At 37.2% G+C, this 25,049-nt stretch overlaps 1 protein-coding gene across 1 annotated transcript in view; it reads left to right on the plus strand.

Annotated features, from left to right (window-relative positions):
- The first annotated feature begins 16,439 nt into the window (after window positions 1-16,439).
- LOC122726312 (muscular LMNA interacting protein) overlaps window positions 16,440-25,049 on the plus strand; it is a 402,484-nt gene continuing 393,874 nt past the window's right edge. Inside the window, exon 1 of the mRNA XM_043963965.1 lies at window positions 16,440-16,677. Within this exon, the coding sequence (XP_043819900.1) occupies window positions 16,615-16,677 (63 nt within the window). The 5' untranslated portion in view covers window positions 16,440-16,614. The remainder of the gene's footprint in view (window positions 16,678-25,049) is intronic.

Consider the following 25,049-nt stretch of genomic DNA (forward strand, 5'->3'; position numbering starts at 1 on the left):
ATCTTTTCACAACTCCACCAACATTGGATTAGCACCCCAGTTTTCTAACATCTCCTAGAACATCCAATATTTTTCTTTTTTGTTATATTTGGCACTCAGATAGGTGTGAGGTGATACCTCAGAGTTATTTTAACTTGCATTTCTCTGAGCAATAGTGATCAAGAGCATTTTCATATGACTATAGATCCTAATTTTTAACCACAAAACTTGATTAATCATTACATAAGACACTGATAAAGTTGTTTATAATATTCTTCTGTTGGAAGTCTGTCTTATGGAGGGTCCATATATGATAACCAGCTATTTAAGAAAACAAACATATTATTTACACAAATGCTTACCTTATTGAAAAATATCTCATAGGAAAACAATTTTCTCAAAACAAATCAGCCACAAATAGAGGCTTAAAACAAAATGGAATTAGATGTTAGGTTGAGAAACATTGTTAGTATCTTATAAAGACAGTGAAACTTATTTTCACTAAACCAAATCATTTCTAGGGAAATGTGTGATTCAATATATTTTTTAAAATAAAAGTATATTATTATTTTCCAGTTACATGTAGAAATAATTTTCAAGATTTGTTTATATAAGATTTCAAATTTCAAATTTTTCTCCCTCCCTCCCCCCCTCCCTCCCCCCCTTTCCTAGGCAGCAGGCAATCTGATATAGGTTAAATATACATAATAACATTAAACATATTTCTGCATTAGTCATGTTATATGAGAAAGATCATAGCACAAAGGAAAAACCTGAAATCAGAAAACCAACAGCATCAAAAACAAAAGAAATAGTATGGTCAATCATCATCCATATCGCACAGTTCCTTTTTTGTTCCCCTGGATTTGGAGAGCCTTTTCCATCATGAGTCCTTTGGAACATTCTTGTTCCATTGAATTGGTGAGAAGAATCTAATCTATCACAGTTGGTCCACACATAGTGTTGATGATACTGTGTATAATGTTCTTCTGGTTCTGCTCATCTCACTCATCATCAGTTCATGCAAGTCCTTCCAGGTTTCTCTGAACTCCACCTGGTCATTGTTTCTTATAGCACAATAGAATTCCATTACATTCATATACCACAACTTGTTCAGCCATTCCCCAATTGATGGACATCCCCTCAATTTCCAATTCCTTGCCACCACAAAAAGAGCAGCTATAAATATTTTTGTACATGTGTGTCCTTTCCCCTTTTTTATGATCTATTTGGGAAAAAGACCCAAGAGTGGTATTGCTGGGTCAAAGGGTATGCACAGCTTTATAGCTTTTTGGGCATAATTCCAAATTGCTCTCCAGAATGGTTGGATCAGTTCACAGCTCCGCCAACAATGCATTAGTGTTCCAATTTTCATGTGTGGTTCAATATTGAAAGGCTTGTCAAAAGAGGGTGTGGTAAAAGCTTCAAAAGAGGGAATTAGGTACTGAACCAGGAAAAGCATTCCTCTCAGTGGATCTTAAAGGGAATAACTGTTCTGGTTCTTTCTTTCTCTCTCTCTCTCTCTCTCTCTCTCTCTCTCTCTCTCTCTCTCTCTCTCTCTCTCTCCCCTTTCCTCTCTCCCTGTCTGCTCTTCCTTTCAGGACTCTTTGAGTATCTTCCTGTGAGTAGCAGGAAGGTACAAACCTTTGCTTACTCTCCCTGGTCACTCTGAGCACATAAAAGTTAAAGTTAATATGTTAGATTAGGTAAACATGAGACTAGATCAAAAAGCCTTAATTGTCTTTTCTGCTTTGTGTTTCTTTCCTGAACACGGAAGACTGAGAAGTGACCCTAAGATGGATGTTTCTAAGCTCAGAGGCAAAAGTTGAATGGGATGGGTCCTGGGTCTGCCATTAGTTCTAAACAACACAGGAAGAATCCCAGCAACTACTGCAGAACTTTTTAGAGAAGGTAACAAAAGACAAGGGGATGAGCCCAACCTAACCTTAAACCCTTAAAGACATGGACCTGAAAGGATTTGTTTGGACAGCACAAGAACCTAGGTGAATGTGAAATTCTAATTCAGTTGTCCAACAAAATATTTCATAGTTTGATGTTTTAAATATCAAACTCCTGAGAGAATAAAACAGTAGTATTTAAATATTTATTAATGCATGCTCGGGAGTCTCTAGTGTAAAGTATTTCTTTTCTGTGGAGAAAACAAATATCTGCCCTCTCTCTGATTTGCAATGCACATTGTGTACTTTTCTACCCTTTTAAGGAAGACCCTAGATATCAGTGAAACAAACAGTGATTTTCCCCCACAGCATTCTGGGGTGAGAGTTTTAAGAGCCAAAGAGTGTGAGCAGAAGAGCCTTCTTCTCCTCTATGAAGCCAGGTTCTCCCATAATGGACCCTCATCTATGTGCATCAGTCCAGAACTGAGAAGGGAGCCTTGGTGGAGAGGGAGAGGGAGAGGGTGGGCATTCCAGCTCATTTGGGTCCAGCTGCTTCTGCTGTATGTATATCATACAAATTAGCTGTCCATGCCAGAAATGGGAAAAGCATAGATATGATTATCATCATTCTCTGCAAAATATTAATATCTAAAACAATTACCATAACAAGGAAGCTTAAATAATCCAAAAATGGCTTTAGCAAACATTTGATCTTGCCAAGTGGAGAGATGTGGTAGCTAAGGGCAACTTAGAGTTAGAATACAACTAAACACTAGCAAGAGGATGGCAGAAAGTTATGAGCAGTGAAAGTAACAGGTCTAAAAAGAAAGAAAATTTGTACTGAGACTAAACTAAGACACATCATTCCAAGAGCCTTACTAGATGAAACTGGAAAGAGGACAACAGATATATAAAAAATGGAACAAATTCATCAATAAGGCTATTTTTATCATCAGGGACAAGGAAACTGTCAATTATGGCTCTGAATACATTGGTCCATTGGTATGGTGTAAAAGAAAGTTGAAATGACATTTATGAAGATGAAATCAGGAAACATACCTGGACCAGACCATGAAAATACTGACAAACAGAATTGAGAACTAACTGGCTTGATCTAGGTTCATTCCCAGGCAAATGAATTGCCTGGAACTGACCAGTACGCTTCTATCTGTATTCAGATACCCTCAGTTCTTTCTCTGGTGGTGGATAGCATTTTTTATCATGAATCCTTTGGGACTGTTTTGGATCATTATCTTCCTGAGAATAGCCAAGTCATTTACAGTTGTTCATTGTACAATATTGGTGCTACCCTGGATCGCATTCTCCTGGTTTTGCTCATTTCACTCTGCATGAGTTCATGCAAGTCGTTCTAGTTTTTTTTTTTTTCTGAAATTTTACTGCTTACCATTTATTATAGTAAAATAGCATTCCATTACAATCATATACCGCAACTTGTTCAGCCATTCCCCAATTGATGGGCATCTCCTCATCTTCCTGTACAACTGTATATTGCTTGGAACCATGTTTCAATTCTGAAACACCACAAAAAGAGCTGCTATGAATATTTTTGTTTGAATAGGACCTTTTCCCCTTTTTTGGTCTCTTTGGGATACAGTCCTGGTAGTGGCATTGCTGGGTCAAAGGGTATGCAGTTTTATAACCCTTTTGGTATAGTTCCAAATTGTAGAGCAGGAGTTCTTAGATGTTTTTGTGTAGCTAAGGTGCTGAAGTGGATAGAGTACTGGGCTTGGAGTTAGGAAGACTTGAGTTGAAACCCAGACTCAGACAATTACCAGCTCTGTGATCCTGGGAAAGTGACTTAACTTCCATTTGCTTCAGTTTCCTCAGCTGAAAATAACAGCATTTACCTTGCAGTGTTGTTGCATTTAGCATAATGCCTGGTACATAGTAGGCACTATATAAATGCTTATTTCCTTCCCCTGAATTCCTGTATTCCACTGGCAGTTTGCTCAAGCCTATGGAGCCCTTATCAGAATAATGTTTTAAAATGTATAAAATAACATCTGTAGGATTATCAAGGAAATCAGTTATATTGACATATAGTTTTCACTTAAAAAAATTCATAGTCCTGGGTTAAGAACCCTGGTTAGAGACAATAGGGATTCACCAAAGGTTTTTGACCCAGAGAATGACATAGGCCCATGCCTTAGCAAGATTATTTCGGCAACTATATCAAGAACAGGTTATAGGGGTCAGTATCTGGAAGTTGGGATACCAATTAGGAAGTTTTTACAGAAGTCTAGGCACAAGGTAATGAAAGTCTGAACCACATATTTCCAATCCCTAGCATGCTTTCTCACATGTGTTAAGCATGTTTATTAATGAGTCATGTTAGAATTGGAAGGAAGCTTGCTTGGTGATCATGTAGTGTTCCAAACCTCTTCATTGTGCAAATGAGGTCATTGCCTTTCAGAAAGTTGAATCTACTTGTTCAAATTTATACAACTAATTATGGAAGTGCCTTGGGGGGGGGGTCTTAAATAACAGATGATTCCACATTATTTCTATTCAGCATTGCAATGTATTTTATGCTTCAGAACTGTGTTGAATGTTAAGGCAAAGCAAGTCTTAGATCAAATATGTCCAAGGGTTTACCCACAAATTGGATAATTATTTATTTTTCAAAGTATAAAGGCTCTTCTAAAAGCCATAATGTGTGGAACTGGAGAATTCAACCTAAAGGTGACCTAGAGTTGGTCTTCTTCAGAGGGCAAAGGGTTTTTAACCAATGACCCATGGATTAACCTATATTCCCCTAAATTTAAAAGAAGTTTGAAAAGGGGAAGAGATGAGGATATAGCAGTGCTACTTGGGGATACTGTCTAAGGCCCTGATCCAAAATGGGAATGAATGTCTTCTTCCTGCCCGTGAAGGCCCAACTTTGCCATGAGCCATCAATTGGATAGCAGTGGCCCTCCTACCTAGGGTTAATTGCCATTTCATTTCAGTAGACTGGGTCAATTTTCTTTTAAGAATCTGTTCCATATAAGGAGAGGGAACGCTTCATATTCAGTTACCTTTTCCTTTTCAAATCCTTATGTCCTCAGGGAAGTTTAAAGACTTTTCACCTAAGCACTAAAAGTAGAAAATTGGGTATATTGCAAAAACTTTTCCAGATTTTGCCTCCAAACGCTCTGAGCTGCCAATTCATCTTAAGAAGAAACAATTTAGGGGAAACTTTGTTGCTATTTCTCTCATGAACAAGTCTCAGGGGGCATAAGCTTCACGTGGATCTCTCTCCCTATCTTATAATTTATTATTATTTTTATTATTTTTGCCTTCTGTGTCTGATGGATGGCTGAAGTTACAGAGTAAACATGCTTGTCCAAAGATGGACAGCATCAGCTGCAGCAGGAATGTGTACCGTGACGTCCTCAGAGGATTAATGGCCTGCCCTCTGATTCCATGTCTGACGGAAGGCAAGAATTCTTTCTGTATAACTGCAGATTGCTTGGGACCATGTTTCAATTTCAACCAATAGCGCAGAAAAGGTTCCCAGACTATCTATCAGTCCTTAGTATTTAAGTATACAGAGTTGTGACTTGTGGGGCAAGCTGATTTGTCTTAGTGTTTGGGGTGAGGACTGTGGGGTCTTGGGAGGTAGCCAGTGTGCCTGGCAATTTTGACCAAGTCCTAGAGAAGCTAAATCACAAAGTCCATTATTACTTTGTGAATTGGGCTGTGGGATTTGGAAATGAACATTGGAGTTAGAGTCTGCAGATGAGGAAGTCTGCTATCTTCCAGTTTCTTTTTAGAAGCTGTGTCAGTTTAGCTGTTGGTATCTCTGAAATATGCCGGTGGTTAGTTTTAAAAAAATGATTGCTAGAAAAGAGAGATTGGCAGTTATGAAAGAACATGACAGTGCCATAGTGCCATGGAAGAGATATTTAACTGGGCATAAATTTTGAGTCTTCTACTTCACTTAGGGGTGTAACCTAGGGACTTGGAGTCAGGAAGACCTCAGAGATGTACTGGCTGTGCAATCCTGGGCAAGTCACTAAACCTCTCTCTGCCTTGAGTTCCTCATGTGTAAAATGAAGTGATTGGACTCAATGTCCTCCAAGGTCCATTCCAACTTTTAATCTACAGTCCTAGGAAGGAATATATTGTAGATATAGATAGATCAGTAAGTAGATAGACAGACAGATGGATGAACAGATGGACAGACAGAGAGACAGATTCTCTGGCCCCACTCTCTCTGGGCCAGGCATATACTTTTTTTGTGGGGCAATTGGGATTAAGTGACTTGCCCAGGGTCACACAGCTAGTAAGTGTTAAGTGTCTGAGGTCAGATTTGAACTCAGATCCTCCTGAATCCCGGGCCAGTGCTCTATCCACTGTGCCACCTAGCTGCCCCAGGCATATTATTTTTAATCCTCAGTGTGTGTGTGGGGGAAGGTGTACCCTGAAAGGATTGGGGAACCTTTTTTCTGTGCTATTATCTCAAGCCCCAGTCAACTTGAGGTTTTGAGGGCCAAATGACTAACACCTCAGTTCCATTTAACCATTCAGTATTTATTTCAAATATATAGTGAGAACAAATGTACGAATGTTTTTCTTCAGTACTTTGGGCACATAATCTTCCCTATAACATCTCAGTCTTTGGGTGTATGGGCAGATTAGGCTTTCTAAATAGCAATAGACCCATCAAATTCAAGTCTAAAGTCAGACAGTGTTTTTATTGAGTGCTTACTATGTGCCAAGCATGTGCTAAGCACTGGGTGGAGATAGAAATGCAAGTAAGCAAGACAGTGAGCACTAGGTGGCACAGCAGATAGAGTGCTAGGTGTGGAATCAGGAAGACCTGACTTTGAATTTGGATTCAAAAATGACTGAACAACTATCAAGATCATGCCTGCCTTCAGGGATCTCATATTTTCATGAGAGGAAGTCAACGTAAGGAAGAGCTTGAAAGGAGAGGGAGCAATAGCAACAATATAGCTAGGAAGTGAATGGAAAAAAGCTTGCCAGTATGATCCCAGGGTAGTTACAGGGGAAAGCCCAGGGTTCCTGTGGGGAGGAGGTGGAGATATTGGTCACTAATTTCAAGTGTAGAAGGCATGGCATTGAGGTGCTCAGGGAATTCTTGAAAATCAGAAATTTTAGAACAGATCTGGAAGTGTCTGATCTTCACCTCCTATTTACTTACCTATAAAATGGGGGCATTAATGCCTATAGTACCTGCTTCAAAGTGTTGTTCTGACATATAAATGAGATTGCATATGTGAAGTGTTTTGTACAATTTAAAGCACTGCATAAATGTTAATAGTTGGCATTGCTTTTGAGTTTTGGGGACTTTCAGGACCTGACTTTTGATTGGCTGTCAGTAGGGAATTCATAATGAAGACACTTCCTGCTCCAATGCAAGTGTACACCTCTAAAACTTAGAAAGTTGTCCATGGCAACGAGAAGCCGTTACTTGTTCATGGGATAGAAAACCATTTTGTTTTAGGAGGGGGAGCCTTAATTGAGGTCCTCTAATTTTTAGAGCTCAGTTTCTATTTTGTCATGCTGACCTTCTTTAGAGTCTTCACCATCATCATTACCATCGTCATCATCATCGTTGCTGTCATCATCAATAATAGTAATTAATAATAGCAATTACTATTATTGCAGGCTTCAGAGTAAGGAAGCATTGAGTTTAATATTTGCTATTCACATATATTGGCTTTGAGACTCTGGGAAAGTCACTTCAGTTTTGGTCAGCTTTCTAATACTAGAAGTTGCAGAACAGATACCCACCTGAATTAGTTAAAGCTTTCTCACCAATGATATCATGTGTCAGGATCTTTCTTCCCCTTCCCCCTGTCAAAATTATTACTTATGTGGAAAGCCATCAGAACTCTATGTGCTGATATTATACACTTAAGGAAACCATGTCTTTTTTGTGGGGGAATGAGGGTTAAGTGACCAGCCCAGGGTCACATAGCTAGTAAGTGTCAAGTGTCTGAGGCCAGATTTGAACTCAGGTCCTCCTGAATCCAGGGCCACCTAGCTGCTCCTGAAACCATGTCTTTCTTAAGGAGACAGCATGGTTCAGTGAAAAGGGCGTTGGAATTTGTAGTCAGGAAATCTGGCTTGAATTATGCTTTGCCACTTACAACCTGTCTGGCCTTGAATAAGTCACTTAACCCTCTGGACCTCGGTTTCCATAACTGTAAAATGAGATGCCTAGAGTAAATGACCTTTAAGATTCCTTCCAACTCTAAATCTCTTCCACTTAAGCAACTTTGTGAACTCAGTCAAATCACATCTTCTCTTTGTACCTCTGTCTCTATATCTGCAAAATGAGGGGATTGGATTAAATAGTTTCTTAGGTCCTTTCTAGTGCTAAATCTAGGCTGTGAGATCTTAGTAAGGTCCCTTAACCTTGCTGGGTATAGTTTCTTCATCCATCAAAAGAGGGGATTGGGTTAGAGAGCCACTGAGGTCCTTTCCAGGTCTGGTATTTTGTGACTTCGTGAGTCTAAAACCTCAGGCCCAGGATTTAAAAAAAATTTTTTTTGGCGTAAATTATGAGTTCTGCTGTGCTGGAGTTTGTTGGGAGCATGGAGTCTACTTTCTCATGATCAGCAAGATAAATCTGTCTTCTGCAAACTCTGTTCTAGAAATTATTTTTAATAATAAGGACTGCATCTTATAAATTCTCATATGGGAAAAATATATATGGTTGCAAAAGCATTCTCAAAACTCTCCAGTGACCAAACAGTGAAGGATTTCCTAACGTAGGCAGCAAGTAGTCTCTCATAATTTTAAAAGTTAGTTAGAGAAGAAAATGTTCCTTTTCTTGTGCTTCTGAAAGCTCTTTTCTGTATCTTAGTGGTTTTCCAAGTAATTTTTCTTGGTGTGGCATAGTACCAAAAGGAGGAAAAACACAAATAAAGCAGTAAGTATAGAAGAAGAAAACAGAACACTATAGGCAAGATTTATATTTCAGGCAAATCCATATAGTAGTTACCCAAGTCCAAGTTTGTTTGGTTGTGTTTCTTTACTAATAATCGTCAACTAATATTTTGAAATTCTCTTTTATATCCAGGTGACATCTTCGATTACAAAATCTATGGTTGTCACATGGAAACAAGTTGGCATTTATTGCAAAATTTCTAGCCTTGTCATTGGATTTGGACATGGGCCATATTTCTCAACATAGCGGGATGAAGATTGATGTGCTTTGGATTACTGAGAGAAGCAAGTCAGCATTGAATACAATAGCTAAGGTATCATTTGAGCTGGGCAAGACAGGAGACTTCAGTTCAAGTAATTACCTTCTCCCCAAAACACACACATATCAGCTGTCTGAAGGTGCTTTCTTCTTAGGAAAAGCCATTTGGAATACAGAATTAGTTTCACCTTATAAGTTCAAAAAGTTTCAAAGACTAGGGAGAATTTGTTTTAGCTCTTTTGAGTAAAGAAATGAGGACCTAAAAATGCAGTCACATCATTTCCCTGCTATGGTTTCTTTCTCAAGGGTAGATTTAAACTAAAATACAAGATAGGATGATTTTTCAGGGCGGGGGGCTGTACATCATGAATGCTGATAACATAATAGAATAGCCATGTCCATTTGTAATTAGACAAACTAGAAAGACATGCCCGAATAATTATTATACATATATTAAGTGCTACTATGTGACAGGGCAGGTAGGTGGTGCAGTAGATAGAATGTTGGATCTGCAGTCAGGAAGACCTGATTTCAAATCCAGCCTCAGATACTTACTAGCTGTGTGACCCTGAGGCACTTAGCCCTACTTACCTCAGTTTCCTTATCTTTAAAATGAGCTGGAGAAGGAAATGACAAATTATTCCATTATTTTGGCCAGGAAACCTCAAATGGGGTCATGAAGAGGTGAACATGATTGAATAACCACTATTTAACAGGTACTGTCCTAGGTGCTGAGGATACAAACTGAGGATACAAAGTTTAAAACAAAAAGTCTGCTTTCAAGGAGTTTACACTCCATCAGGACAGCTAGCATGTTACAAATATATACATACATATATATTAGAAAAATATTCAAAATAAATACAGAGTAATTTTTGAAAAGTGGGCATTAGCAGCTGGGTGGGGGAAGGAGGCTCAAAGAAAGGTTTCATATAGAAGATGGAGCTTGAGTTAATTAGTAAAGGAAACTAGTTCTAAGAAGGGGAGGTATAGAATGAGTTCATTCCAGGCAAAGAAGATAGTGTTTGAAGGAAGACAGTATGGTACAATTAGAAGAATGTTGATTCTAACATCAGAGGCCCTGGGTTCAAATTTTGCCATCGACAATTACTACCTCTGTGATTGTGGGCATTTAATGTGATTTTCCTCATCCTATGACAGTAACATATAGGGGATGAAATTTTCAAACAGGGAGGGCCCATTTTCAAACCTTGCCTAAGGCACAAAGATGCTTCCTTCTGGTTCAATATACAATGTTATCCATCATTAGAACAAATGCAGAGACATACCTCCAGGGACACTACACCTTCCAGGCCCTGACTTTTTTTTTTTAAAGGTTCTGACTTTGCTTTTGAGCTTTAACTCCAAAAGTCTTTGGATGGTAGTTATGATGACCTCTGTAGTATAAGAAGATGCTTTAAAAACAATGTTTTAGCTCAGCTGGCAAACAGAGTTTGAGTAGTGTCGGTTCTGCTTCTACTTCTCCCCCCTCATCTCCAATCATTTTAAATATAGTTATTAATCTTTGGACCTGCTCTGATTTCATCAGGTATTCATCACTTACCAGTGTCCTAGTGATGACAGATTACAATGGCAGTGAGGGAGCAAGCTCCATTGTGGGTAAAAAAAAAACCTACTGCAAAAGTATAGGATTAGACAGATCTTGCATGAGAAAAAAAGGAAAGAAACAAGAATTTATTAAGTAGCTACTATGTGACTGGCAGCATGCCAAGTGCTTAATAAATATCTCACTGAACCTTGGTAAGTGGGTGTTTTATTATCCCCAATTTTACAGTTGAGGAAACTGAGGCAGCTAGTGAGTATCTGAGACTGGATTTGTATTCAGGTTTTTTGGACACTAGGCTTAGTGCTCTATCCACTGTAATAGTTCATATGCAAAAGACCAAAGAGTTGACTGAAAACTCCATAGGAACTAACAGTGTGACATGGCTATTAAAAATGTTTATGAACACTTAGACTGTCCATGGAGGTGTGTAATTTAATTCAATTAAACTAATCAAATAGAGGTATGTAGGAGGCTGAATGGATAGAGGTTAGAACTTAGAATCCAGAATTCCTGAATTCAAAGCCTGCCTCAGACACACTGGCTGTGTGACTCCTGGCAAGTCACTTAACCCCTATCTGCCTCAGTTTCCAATTTTGTAAAATTGGGATAATTATAGAACTTACCTCCAGGAGTGGTTTTGAGGATCAAATGAGATAATATTTGTAAGGTGCTTTGTAAACCTTAAAGCACTTTGCAAATGTTTGCTGTTATTATTATTATTATTATTAATTATTATTTTATTAAATGCTTACTATGGCCAAGAATTGTGCTAAGCACTAGGTGTATAAAGAATAAAACAAAATAGTCCCTGCCCTCTATTAGAGGGAGGAGCAGGGAACTAACATACATAAAGAAGCAGAGTATACATTCAGAGCCCTAAATTGAAGGGGGGGGGTCCCTGTGTGCTGGTCTGTGGCTCATCTGGGTCAGATTAGAGAGGGTGTTGGACTAGATGGACTATGAGGTTCCTTTAAACTTTAGAGCTGTGATCTTTTGTTCCCATTATCTCAATTTTGAGCATTGCATTTTAAAGGGGATATTGACAAATCAAAATACTTTCAATAGAGGGTGACACAGAATGATTGAAGAAACTACAAATATTTAGTATATAGAAAGGGAAGGTTTATGGGGATCATAAAAAGAAGGCAGTATCTGGAATCCCTGAGTTCAAATCCTCCTCAAACCCTTACTAGCTGTATGACCCTGGGCAAGTCACGTAAATGCTATCTGCCTCAGTTTCTTCCTCTATAAAATGAAGATAATAACATCTATCTCCCAGAGCTGTTGTGAGGATCAAATGAGATAATATTTGTAAGGTGCTTTGTAAACCTTAAAGTGCTATTTATTTTATATGATAGGAAAGCAGTTAAAGGATTTAACAGGCAGTTCTTAAAAGAAGTGACCCATAGCCCTATAAATTTCATAATTTTAATAATCAGAAATGAACATGAAAGAAATTCGGCAATCCCACTAAATCCTTCTCAGATCATTAAAGAAAATAAAAGACAACAAAAATTCAATGCTGGCATGACTTGGTTAAAACAGGAAAGCTATTACGTGGCTTTTTTGAGATGTGACAAGTTTACCCTTTTAGGAAAGCAATATCGAATTACATAATAAGAATTTCAAAAAGGGTGCTCCCTTTTATCCAGTATTCTAACCACTAGAGCTATTCCTAAGGGAAGATATTGAGAAGTGAAAAAAGAAAGTATTGTGATTAAAAAAAAATGTTCTGGGGCAGCTAGATGGCGCAGTGGATGGAGCATGGGCCCTGGAGTCAGGAGTACCTGAGTTCAGATCCGGCCTCAGACACTTGACACTTACTAGCTGTGTGACCCTGGGCAAGTCACTTAACCCCCATTGCCCCGCAAAAAAAAAAAAAAGTTCTTAGCAGTACTATTTGTAGTAGCAAAAAACAAAAAACAAACAAACAAAAAAACCCACCACCAACAAAAAATGGAAACCATGTAGATGTACAATGATTAGAGATTGAACAAATTATGATATATGACTATAATAAAATACTGCACCAAAAGAAGTAATGAATTTGAAAAATTTAAAGACATATGGAAAGGCTAATGTGAAGTGATGGGGAGTGAAGACAGAAGAACTGAAAGAGATATAACATAACTGTATAGTTAAGGACAATAGTAACACCAACATGTACAGGACAGATGATATAGAGGTCAGAGTGCTAGACCTGGATTCAGAAAGTTATGACCTTGAATCTGGCCTTAGACACTTGCTAGCTGAGAGACCCTGGGCAAGTCACTTAACCTCTCTTTGACTCAGTTTACTTAACTATAAAATGAGGATGATAATAGCACCTACCTCCCAGAATTGTTGTGAAGAACAAATGACATAATATTTGTAAAGTACTTTGCAAATCTTAAAGCATTATGTAAATGCTATTATTATTACAATGCTATGCAAATGTATTACTATTACAAGTTACATACACAGATAATGTCAAGAATGTGACAAAAATGAGGTCATCGTGAGTACCACTATGTTGAAATCAATAGACATCTTTTGGGATTAGGGTAGCACTGCATTAATAATGGAAGATTACAAATGCAAAGACAATCACTTATTGTTGTTGTTCAGTTGTTTTTCAGTTGTGTCTGACTCTTTGTGACCCTATTTGGCTTTTTGGTTTGTTTGTTTGTTTGTTTGTTTGTTTTTTGGCAGGGATACTGGAGTGGTTGCCATTTCCTTCTCTAGTTCATTTTGACTCTAGGCCCAGCACTCTATCTACTTCACCACCTAGCTGCCCCAGCCCCACCCCCCAATCATTTATAACCCCCTTTTTTTTTGTTTGTTTCATCTAAAATGCTTATTTAAAACTTTTTTTCATTGCCTTATGAACAGGAGTAAAAGATACCTTGAAAGACTTGTACAGTAGCAAGAAAATATCTACTAGCTTCCTGGCAAAAGTAAGGGATGATAGGTTGCCCACCAGAGTGCTTTGCTAGATCTATAGAAATGTCAGGAGAAAGCAAAGGAGATTCCTAGCATGTTGGTTGGACCCCCCTAGCTAACTGTTGAGAGGGCATGGATGACACTTTCACAGGATGGACAGGCAAGGATGGGTTGTAATTTGCATCATCAAAGGGAACACCAAATCTTTGAGACCACAGACTTATTGGAACATTTGAAATGCTTTTATTTGAATACTTGTATTTGCCAGTGGAAGTTAAAATAAAACATATAAAAGTTAAAATCAGAGTTCCTAATACTAAGTGTTTAGCTGATTGAACTAACTCACATTTAAATGGATTATTTAGTTATCACTTTGCCTTGATCTGTGTAATGTATATTTCAATTCTGTATGATTAATTAATTACATAGCAGTTTTATCTTATTGATAGGTGCCTTCAAATAAGGCAAAGGAGGTAATGTTGAGGGATTTGGTTAATATATAGGATTTTACAAGGCAGAACTAGTAGTCTCTTCCCTAAAATGTCAACTTTGGTTACAAGTAGTGGAAAGCCTGTAGGATTTAGAGTTATGGGATATGGGTTCAAATCTTGATTCTGCCACCTGTATGACCTTGGAAAATCACTCAGTAGTTTCCTTGGCTATAAAATGAAGGGATTATACTATGTGATCATTGGGGTTCCTGCTAGCTTTAAACCTTTGATCAACATACTTGAATCCCATTAGATCCATGAGTTGACTACACACTCCTATTTTTAAACTCCTATTTTGATTAGCTGGAGGGCAAGGGAGCAGATCTTGCATGTCCATCCCTTGGATTGTCAGAGGTTCTTTTCCCTGAATCTGATATACAAATTCTCTTTTTTAAAAACATCCCTGAAAAGTGAATAGGAATGAAGTCACCTTATCACTACGACCACTGATGTAAGTGATTTTGAAAGCCATTTTAGTCCGAGTGTAATCCCTAAGACTCCTGTAGTTTAGTCTTTTCCCCAAGATCACCAACTTTTGTTTTAAAATACATTAGATAAAAGTGTAAAGAAAGAATTGAGTTTCCTATTCCAGACACAAATTGATATAGAGCTGTGCATTTTCTTTACTCTTTATTCAGGAGAATTTTCCTCAATTCCCTGTAAGTCAAATATCTGCTTTTACACTATGCATGACTTCCACACCAATGCTGGGAGTTGAGAAATCTGTAATACTAACTTCATACTATGTAGTGCAGCAATGGGTGTGGCTCCCACTAAGGAATTTAGAGCCAGGCTAAAGAGAATATCTCCTTCTGCCTTTGGATCTAATATCAGCTCCCTGTACTTAACACCATGAAACACAGTTCTGGTTTATTTCTTCCTAACTATATCACTTATAAAGTCCTCAGTCCTTTCATCATGATATAGAATGAGGATTAAATCAGAGCTTCCTGGCAACAGAGACTCAACAGGATTTCAAAGCACCACCAAAACATTTATTTATTTAAAAAAACTATTTTATTCTGACAAGAAATAAAACAAGCATTTTCATACCATAAAAATGGCCTGAAAAGTAAACTAAGGAAATAGGCTTTAAGTGAAACCTTTAAACAGCTGTGGGTGGTGGACATTGTTAAGACCAGGTTTTATTTACTCTTTAAATGTTTTTATTTCCCTTTAGCCGGTTTCACCCCCAAATCTTTGGTTTTCTGGAAGGCCAGTCAGAGTTAATTACTATTTGAATTTTTAAAAAAGCATCTCATAAAGTTTAACTAGAAACTTTGAAAATGTGAGATCATTTCAGACAATGAATTTCATTTCTTGGACCCAAACCTTTTCCTCAGCGGGAGGGCCGGGGTAATGAAGTACTACCTACATCCATTTGGTCAGCTGCCAACTCCATTCATTCCCAGTAATGAAGAAAACTGAAAAAGAAAACAAAATAGGTTTCTCAATATTATTTGGAAAATCTTAATAGTTAAAAAATATATAGAGCCCACTCTTTAATGGAGTTAATGTTTCTAATTTCTTTCCTCTTACTCTTTATCCTTGAGGTGCTAATTTTAATTTATTGAAGTCTCAGCATTGAGAAACAAAATGCTTGACTTGGAAGTCAAGTCCTATCTCAGATACATACTAGCTATGTGACTATGAGCAAATCACTTAGACTTTCTGGGCCATACCCTAATGTATACAATTGGGATAACAATAGAAGCTTCCTCAGTGTCAAGTGCTTTGTGAGACCCTAACGTGCTATATAACTATCAGTCCTATTCCCAACTCAACTTGGTATTGGGATGACTCCAGTTTGTTGTTTAGTAGTTTTCAGTTGTGTCTGACACTTTGTGACCCTATTTAGGGTTTTCTTGGCAAAGATACTGAAGCGCTTTGTCATTTTCTTCTCCAGCTCATTTTATAGATCAGGAAACTGAATGAGGCAAAAAGGGTGAAATGATTTGCCCAGGGTCACATAGCTAGAAAGTGTCTGAGGACAGATTTGATCTCAGGAAAAGGAGTTTTCCTGACTCCAGACCCAGATCTATATCCACTGTGTTAACTAGCTACCACATTTAGTAGTTCATATATGCCAATTACCTCTGCCACTCTAATCGATTCTATAGTCAATTCTATTCTCTCAACTCTCTACTCCTTGTGAGCTCTTTGGTAGTCATGGTTAGCACTATAAGCAAACATCTTTCCTTAAGTCAGGTAACTTAACCTGCTAGAAAAGTTCTACTACTGGAGAGTTGGCTTTGATACCAAATGACATTTATTATCTAAGGCCAGCTGCATGACTTCTCTTCAGTGTACTGTTTGTGAGGTTTGTACATCTATAAATGGAAACACTAGCTAACCAGAAATTATCGCCAGGGCTTTCTGATAGTGTCCTGTCTGAAAACTTGAAATGTCCTGCAACATCTACCATGTAGGCACATTAAATCATTTCTGCTTGGGTTCTGAATCTCTCTCTCTCTCTCTCTCTCTCTCTCTCTCTCTCTCTCTCTCTCTCTCTCTCTCTCTCTCTCTCTCTCTCTCTCTCTCTCTCCCTCCTTCTCTCCCCCCACCCCCCTCTCCATGGATCTGGGCAATCACGAAAAAACAGATTCTAGAAACAAGAACTTAAAGGAGAAATTGATGGTAAGTCTTCTAGAGGTTTAACCAGAAAATGCTTGTAAACTTACTTTTCAAAAAGAAGGGCATGTGTTGTTATAGCTTAGAAAAGTTTATTAGCTTGCCTCTATTTCCATGTTTGTTTTTTAATTTTATTTTGTTTGATTAACCAGTGACCTTGAAGTTACTGTGAGTTCAGCGAGCTTTGTGGAAAGTAATGATGGTAGAATTATTATTGAAATTTCCACAACAAAATGTGAGCAAAACTAGTTCTGTGAAATGTTTGTCTTGATAATCTTATAATCAAAGCCCATTAAAAAAGTGAATCATTTGTTGTGTTGGCATGGTGAACTTAAATCGAGGTCTTAGAAGTTTATTTTACGTGCATATCATGATGGCATTAAATTTGAAATCCGATTTCATAGTCAGGCATCTGGGAAAAGTTGGAAACAATTCATGGAATATATATGGATATGATATTCATTTTTCAAGTTAAGGTACTTCTAGGCAAGATGTAAAGCTTATTCCCACAATGGTTATTTTCTAGATGTGATGGAATAGTCTCTCTCTCTCTCTCTCTCTCTCTCTCTCTCTCTCTCTCTCTCTCTCTCTCTCTCTCCTGAGGGCTCAGAAATGAAATGTCAAAGACTCATGACAGTCACTTGCATTGATTCCCATCTAAAATATACTGGGATTTTGAGTTGAAGTGTCTTGCAGATTACTGATGTGTTTCTTTCAACTTGTTGGTTTTATCTATAGTTTTGTGGAGAGTCCAAGGTGAGAGCTAGATTATGAACAGGGGGAACACAAATCTGAGGAAGGAGTAAATTAATAACAGGAGGCATCCATATAGTGGAATGTAAAAATATGTCCATGACAATCAGATCTTGGCTCTCTGGAATCTTTAGAAGATGAGTTTTTTTTTCTGAATAGCCAAATTGTTTTTACTAAAAGTTTTCTCCTATCGGCGTGAATGTATTTTTTACAAAGTTTGAACCATTTTGGAGAAAAATCTTTCTAAAATAAATACATTGCTTGTATCTTTAAGCATATTTACATTCAAACCCAAGAAATATTTAAAATCATAAAATTATAGATTTAGATCTGGAAGGAAACTTAGAGGTCAATCTAATCTTATCTCTTCATTTTATAGATGAGGAAAGTGTTGAGAGAGGTTAAGTGACTTACCAAAATTTACACAGAGAGAAGATTTGAATCCAGGACCTCTGACTCCAAACTTAGCATGCTTTAAGGTGCAATTCCTGCCCCCAAGAAAGTTACAGTCAATTATTGGCCATCATTAAGCCTTTTCCTAGTTGGTCATAAGCATCATAGGACCATAGATTTAGAGCTATAAGGGACCTTTAGAAGCATTTAATACAAATGCTCTCATTTTACAGATTTGAAAACTACGGACAAGAGAGGGGAATGATTTGTCTAAGGTCACACAGTCATTAGTTTGCCAGAGTGATGCTTTTAGGATCTATTGAGGTATACAGACCTGATTTTACTACAATGATCAGAAATTATTGGCTTATTTTTGTCTTCTTAGGTTTTCTTTATATTATTTTTCTGTTTCTTCCCTTAGTGTCAAGTATCAGTTTTCTTTGTCATCAGTGTACATGACTATAGTCACCTATCTATCTCCCTCTTTCTCAAGCACTGTCTTTCTTTAACTTCTATTGCAGGGAAGGAGAGTTTTCTGTGAGTTAAATTAGTCTATGGACTTTATGGCATTTATTTTGGCTTATCAGAGACACTTGACGCTTACTAGCTGTGTGACCCTGGGCAAGTCACTTAATCCTCATTGCCCTACAAAAAAAAAAAATTGGAGTCAGATGATCTGACTTCAAACCTGGCTCTGCTACTCACTATTTTGTGACTTTGGATAAGTCACTTACCTTCTCTGGGACTCAGTTTCTTCACTGTAGATTGAGGAGGTTGGATTTCCAGCTCTAGCCACAGGCATCTAAGTGATAAAATGCATGAGTGCTGGAGTCTGAGTCAGTAAGATCTGAGTTATAATCCCCTTGCAAACAGTTACTAGCTGTGTGATCCTAGGAAAGTTGTTTAGCCTTTTCCAACCTCAGTCTCCTCATCTATAAAAAGGGAATAAAAATAGCACCTACCTTGAAAGGTTATTGTAATAGTAAAACGAGATAATATATACAACTTTACAAACCTTACAATGCTATTGCTATTATTTGTAAGCCTATGATTTTTATAATATCTTAGATCTTTTCTAGCTCTAAATACTATGATATGTGATATTAAATACTTATGAAATTATATAGCAGTCTTTTATATAAATTATTACCTTAATAGTTGAACTCTAATCACTGAAGAAAATGAAATCAAGTCAAAGGAGTGCTGGCAGGATGTGAGGAATATGACTGAAGCTTCAGTGTGCTGCTGTTAATTTTGGTCATCTTCTGAGGAGTGCTGGTCACCACGGCTGCACTGATCATTCTTCTCTCTCCATCAATTACTACAATAGTTGAAATGAGCAGATCAGCTGTGCTTGTTCTATGTAGCATAAGAGAAGCAGAAATGTGCCTCTGAGAATAAAGACTTTCTAATCAAAAGTTTTACAAATTAGTACAGCTGCACAAAGGACAACTGAAAAAATAATTTGGAAGGAAATGGCATATTATCATTCATTCATCCATTCATTTTATTTATCAAACACTTTTAAAGCACCTACCATGTGTCAGGCATAGTGATAGATGTTTGGGATACCAAGGAATATAGGACATAGCTCTTCTTCTAAAGAATTTACAATCTAGTTGGAAAGAAAGGCAAATATGGCCAGTGTGTTGTGTCAGTCAACAAGCATTTATTGATTTAATTTTATTTAATCATGAAAGTGTTTTATTCTTTTCCAGTTATATGTAAAGATAGTTTTCAACATTTGTTTTCATAAGATTTTTAGTTCCAAATTTTTCTCCCACACTTTCTTCCATCCCCCCTTCCCGAGACAGAAAACAATCTGATATAGGCTATATATGTACTGTCATATTAAACACATTTCTGCATTAGTCATGTTGTGAAAGAAGAATTAGAACATAAGGGAAAATCCTCAAATAAGAGAAAAAATAACAACAAAGTAGAAACAGTATGGTTCAATCTGCATTCAGAATCCACAGTTCTTTTTTTTCTTGATGTGGAGAACATTTTCCATCATGAATTCTTTGGAATTGTTCTGGGTCATTGCATTGCTGAGAAGAGCCAAGTCTATCACAGTTTATCATCACACAATGTTGCTGTTACTGTGTACAATGTTTTCCTGGTTCTGCTCAATTCACTCAGCATCAGTCCACTTAAATCTTTCCAGTCAACAAGCATTTATTAAGTGCTTACTATGCATCTAGTCTGTGCTAAACAGTGGGAATACAAATCCAAGCCACCCCCCAAAAAAAACCCACCCACCCCAGTTCCTATCCTTAAAAAGCTTTCATTTTAATTGAGGAAAACAACATGTAAAGGGAAGCTGAAAGGGAAAGGTGGGGTTAGGAGACTTAATGGAGGAGTCAGGACCACAGCCCAGTGAGGAATGAATGGGTGTCTGGCCTAAAGGTTTTCAGAAGAGTCAGATGAAGGAAGTGCCCAAGAGATTGAGGAGTACTTCAGAAATGTAAATTGAAGGACTAAAGTAATCTTAAAGCATGAAGAGGTTGTTTTGTTTTGTTTTGATTTTTGTTTTTTTGGGTTTTTTTTTAGGAATGATAGAGGAATCCAGATTTTAGCCTTGTGAAAAATGTAGTTAAGTGAAAAGAAAAGGTCCAGGTGAAGTATTAGGAGATATTTGAAGCCAGAGAGACCTTTTTCATTTTCACTTCATTCATTCATTCATTCATTCATTCATTCATTCATTCATTCATTCATTCATTCATTCATTCAGTGAGGGAGAGGAACAGTCAGGAAAGACTTCATGCAGAAGATGGCTCCTGAATTGGTCCTTTGGAGGATAAAAAGTTTCATTGGAGACAAAGGGTCCTATTAGAGTGAGGCTCTATAGAAAGAGGACTTGGAGACAGTGTATGTAGGGTGGGAAAGGGAAGAATCAAGAGCCTGCAGGAGTAGTAGGGTGGTGCCATCAACCCAATAAAGAATTTGGTAGGAAGGACAGGTTTTGGAGGGAAGCTAATGAACTTATTGAGCTGGAGGTCTTGGTGGGCCATCCACATCTCGATGTTAGCAGGTTCACAGAATCACAGAATTTGGGAGTTGGAAGGGGCCTGAATAGCCATCTAGTCTAATCCCTTCCTAAAAGGAATTTCTACTATACAAATTGAGAGACTAGGAATGAATCAAATAAGTGACTGTCCCATTGAGAACAAAACAGTGATATCAGAAGAATTAAACAGACTGGTTATTGGGTAGAAAGGGGAATTTCAGAGTTCAGTATTTTTAGAAGTGGATTCATTTAAAAAGTGGTGAGACCTAGAGCATGATGAGCCTTTTGCTTGGCTGAAATGGAATAGAGAAAGACGTCATAGGCATTGAAGGGTTTAGGAAACTTTAAGAATGTTAGATTATCAGAAAGGTCATGAGCAAAGTAATTCAAGGGTCTGAAGATAATGGTGGAGGAAGATGCCAAAACCACAGAGGAAAGTTTGAGGGTGACCAGCTCTTAGAGAAGAGGATATGGAATGAAGGTGGCAGATTAAGAGAACGAAAGTGATCATGAAGAGAAAGGAATATGCCGATCCCTTCTCTAGGCTCTGTGAAATAGCGAATGGGAAAATGAACAAAGATTAAGAAGGTAGAAGTAGGTATCGTGTGTTTAAAAGATATATCCATAAAAATGGTTAAAATTTTTTTTTTAAATTACTCAAATGAATAAGATTAAGTTCGGTGGAACAATTGGAATTTATTAGAAATACTTCATTTTTAAATAAAATGTTACTATATAACTTCCTAGATTTTAACCAGGATAAAATAGCTTCAGAATTCAAAGAGTATTGAAATACTTAAGATTAAATATTTGAAGCAAAGTTGAGGTTCATCTAAGTAGGAGAACTTTAAAAAATCACTTTTTTATTGAAATCTTTTGTTTTCACATTTCCCAGTGTATCCCTTTTCTTTTCCTTCCCCCTTCCCCTACTCCCAGCCATCATATGGATAGCTAAAAGTTTTTTAAAAATATGTATCTATTGATAATGTTTCAACACATTATAAAAGTCCTCAAATGTGGAATTCTGATAAAGAAAAGAAAAAAGAATTTCAATCTATACCTGTGATTTAATTGCTGTAGGTAACTCCTAGTTATAAACTCTCTTACTAGTACAAAGTTGCTTTGTTCAGTTTTGTCTGATTCTTTTCAATCCCTGTCCGTGGGGTTTTGCTGACTAAGATACTGGTTTTGCATTTCCTTCTCTAGTGGATTAAGGCAAACAGTTAAGTAATTTGCTCAGGGAGTCATACAGATTATAAATGTATGAAACTGGATTTGAATTCAGATCTCTCTGAGTCCAGGTGTAGTACTTTATCCACTGAGCCATCTAGCTGCAAGCCTGCTACTGGTCTACAGCTTAGTCTAAGGAAGTTTCCTGGGTCACTGATAAATTGTGACTTACTCAGAGTCACAAAGTGAGTATCTGTCAGAGACAGAAATTTAATCATTGATGGGACTTAGTGGTCATATAGTCCAGGAGTGACAGGCATGCAAACTCCCTGCTTGCCCATACCCACAATATTTTCTAGTGTGGCCTGAAGAAGATTAAAGTATCCTTGGCAAAGAGTTAACAAAATAAATAAAAATTACATTGCATCTTTTGTGTGTGTGTGTGGGGGGGCAATGAGGATTAAGTGACTTGCCCAGGGTCACACAGCTAGTGTCAAATGTCTGAGGCTGGATTTGAACTCAGGTCCTCCTGACTCCTGGGCCAGTGCTTTATCCATTGTGCCACCTAGCTATCCCCAAGTTACATTACATTTTTTTAAATTTTTATTTATTTATTTATTTTATTTTACATATAAGGTATTTTATTTTTTCCGTTACATGTAAAGATAGTTCTCAACTTTTGTTTATACAAGCTTTACAATTTCAGATTTTTCTCCCTCCCTCCCCCCTCCCCTAGACAGCAGGTAATCTGATATAGGTTATATCTATATACATATAGATATATAGATATATCTATACACACATATATATATATATATACACACTTAATAACATTAATCCTATTTCTGCATTAGTCCTGTTATAAGAGAAAAAATCAGAGCAATGATGAAAAACCTCAAAATAGAAAAAAAAAACACAACAGCACCAAAAACAAAAGAAATAGTATGGTTCATTCAGCATCTATACTCCACAGTTCTTTTTTTTTCCCTTGGATTTGGAGATCCTCTTCTATCATGAGTTCCCTGGAACTCTTCTGTACCATTGCATTGGTGAGAAGAATATAGTCCATCACAGTAGATCAACACTCAATGTTGATGATACTGTGTACAATGTTCTCCTGGTTCTGCTCATCTCACTCATCATCAGCAAATTAGGAGAGAAAGGAATAGTCTACCTATCAGATCTTTGGAAAGGAAAACAGTTTTTGACCAAACAAGAGATAGAGTATATTATAAAATGCAAAATGGATGATTTTGATTACATTAAATTAAAATTTTTTTGTACGAACAGAAGCAATGCATCCAAAATTAGAAGGGAGGCAGAAAGCTGGGAAACAATTTTTGAGGCCAGTACTTCTGATAAAGGCCTCATTTCTAAAATATAGAGGGAACTAAATCAAATTTATAAGAATCCAAGTCATTCCCCAACTGAGAAATGGTCAAAGGATATGAACAGGCAGTTTTCTGATGAAGAAACCAAAGCTATCTATAGTCATATGAAAAAATGCTCTAAATCTCTAATGATTAGAGAGATGCAAATTAAAACAACTCTGAGGTACCACCTGACACCTATCAGATTGGCTAAAATGACAAAAAAGGAAAATAATAAATGTTGGAGAAGCTGTGGGAAAATTGGAACACTAATGCATTGTTGGTGGAGCTGTGAACCGATCCAACCATTCTGGAGAGCAATTTGGAGTTATGCCCAAAGGGCGATAAAGATGTGCATACCCTTTGACCCAGCAATACCACTTTTGGGTCTTTTCCCCAAAGAAATCATGGAAGGGGGAAAGGGACCCACATGCACAAAAATATTTGTAGCTGCTCTTTACATGGTAGCAAGGAATTGGAAGTTGAAGGGATGCCCATCATTTGGGGAATGGCTGGACAAGTTGTGGTATATGAATACAATGGAATACTATTGTGCTGTAAGAAACGATGAGCAGGAGGAGTTCAGAGAAACCTGCAGGGTCTTGCGTGGGCTGATGATGAGTTACATTACATTTTAAAGTTAAGTCAATTTGCCTCCGAAAGGGATCATTATGTGCTGATTAGTAGTCTCATTTCTATTTATTTGACACAATTGAACTAGTCTAATCCCCTCATTTTCTAGATCAGGAAAGTGAGGTACTGAGAGGTTAAGCAATTTTCCCAGGTTCACACAGGAAATACTTGAAGTGGGATTTACTTCCCAATTTCTAGTCCAATATCTGATCCACTGATGTCAGATCTGCCTGATGCTGAAAACATGTTTCTATCTGCTATGGAATAACTGCCACTATTACTCCTACTCCTACTTTTAAAAAATGGTAGAAGAATTAATATAACATGCTTCTTATTTAAAATTAAAATTACATTCCTTCTAATGAGGTTTTTTCATGAAGAGTCTCATAATATACAACACATTAATGGGAAGTAGATATAATGTTCAGTCTTAGCAAAATTCTCTAAAATGATTAAGATTGGTTCAGCCTTGCAAATAAGTAGAAAAGTTAGTTTGCAGAATTTTATGAGCGTACTGCTCACTCCTTCACCTCCTAGAAGTTAAGCAAGTAGGTCTCATATAACAAGTAATAATAATTTCATATGATACATAAAGATAAATAACAATATTAATGAGTAATAAAATAAATGACATCAAGATTCATTACTACTCACTTCAATATAAATTGTTACTCACCGGGAGTGTGTGGGTGAGTGTCTTGCATAGACTTGACAAATTTTTAGTTATTTGCTGAATTTCTTGCTCATCAGTATTTAAGGATATTTCTTTTTTAAAGGAGCTTGTGATACTGAATCATAATGCCCAGTAATACATGTTCTAAACCTTTTTACTCATGAATAGTTCCAACAAATCTGAGATCTCATCCATGCAGGTGCTACCTTTAAAACTGAGGACAAAAATTCTTTTTAGCTCTAACTCCACTGCTACCCTATACCTCAGTTTGTTAATATCTTTCCTAAAATATGACACCCAGGACAGAATTCTGATCTCTATATATGATTTGAACAGTACATCCTTATTCTTCTCTTTCACTTCTTCTTCCTTTTTA

This window comes from Dromiciops gliroides, chromosome 4, assembly GCF_019393635.1.
Source record: "Dromiciops gliroides isolate mDroGli1 chromosome 4, mDroGli1.pri, whole genome shotgun sequence".
NCBI classification, from domain to species: Eukaryota; Metazoa; Chordata; class Mammalia; order Microbiotheria; family Microbiotheriidae; genus Dromiciops; species Dromiciops gliroides.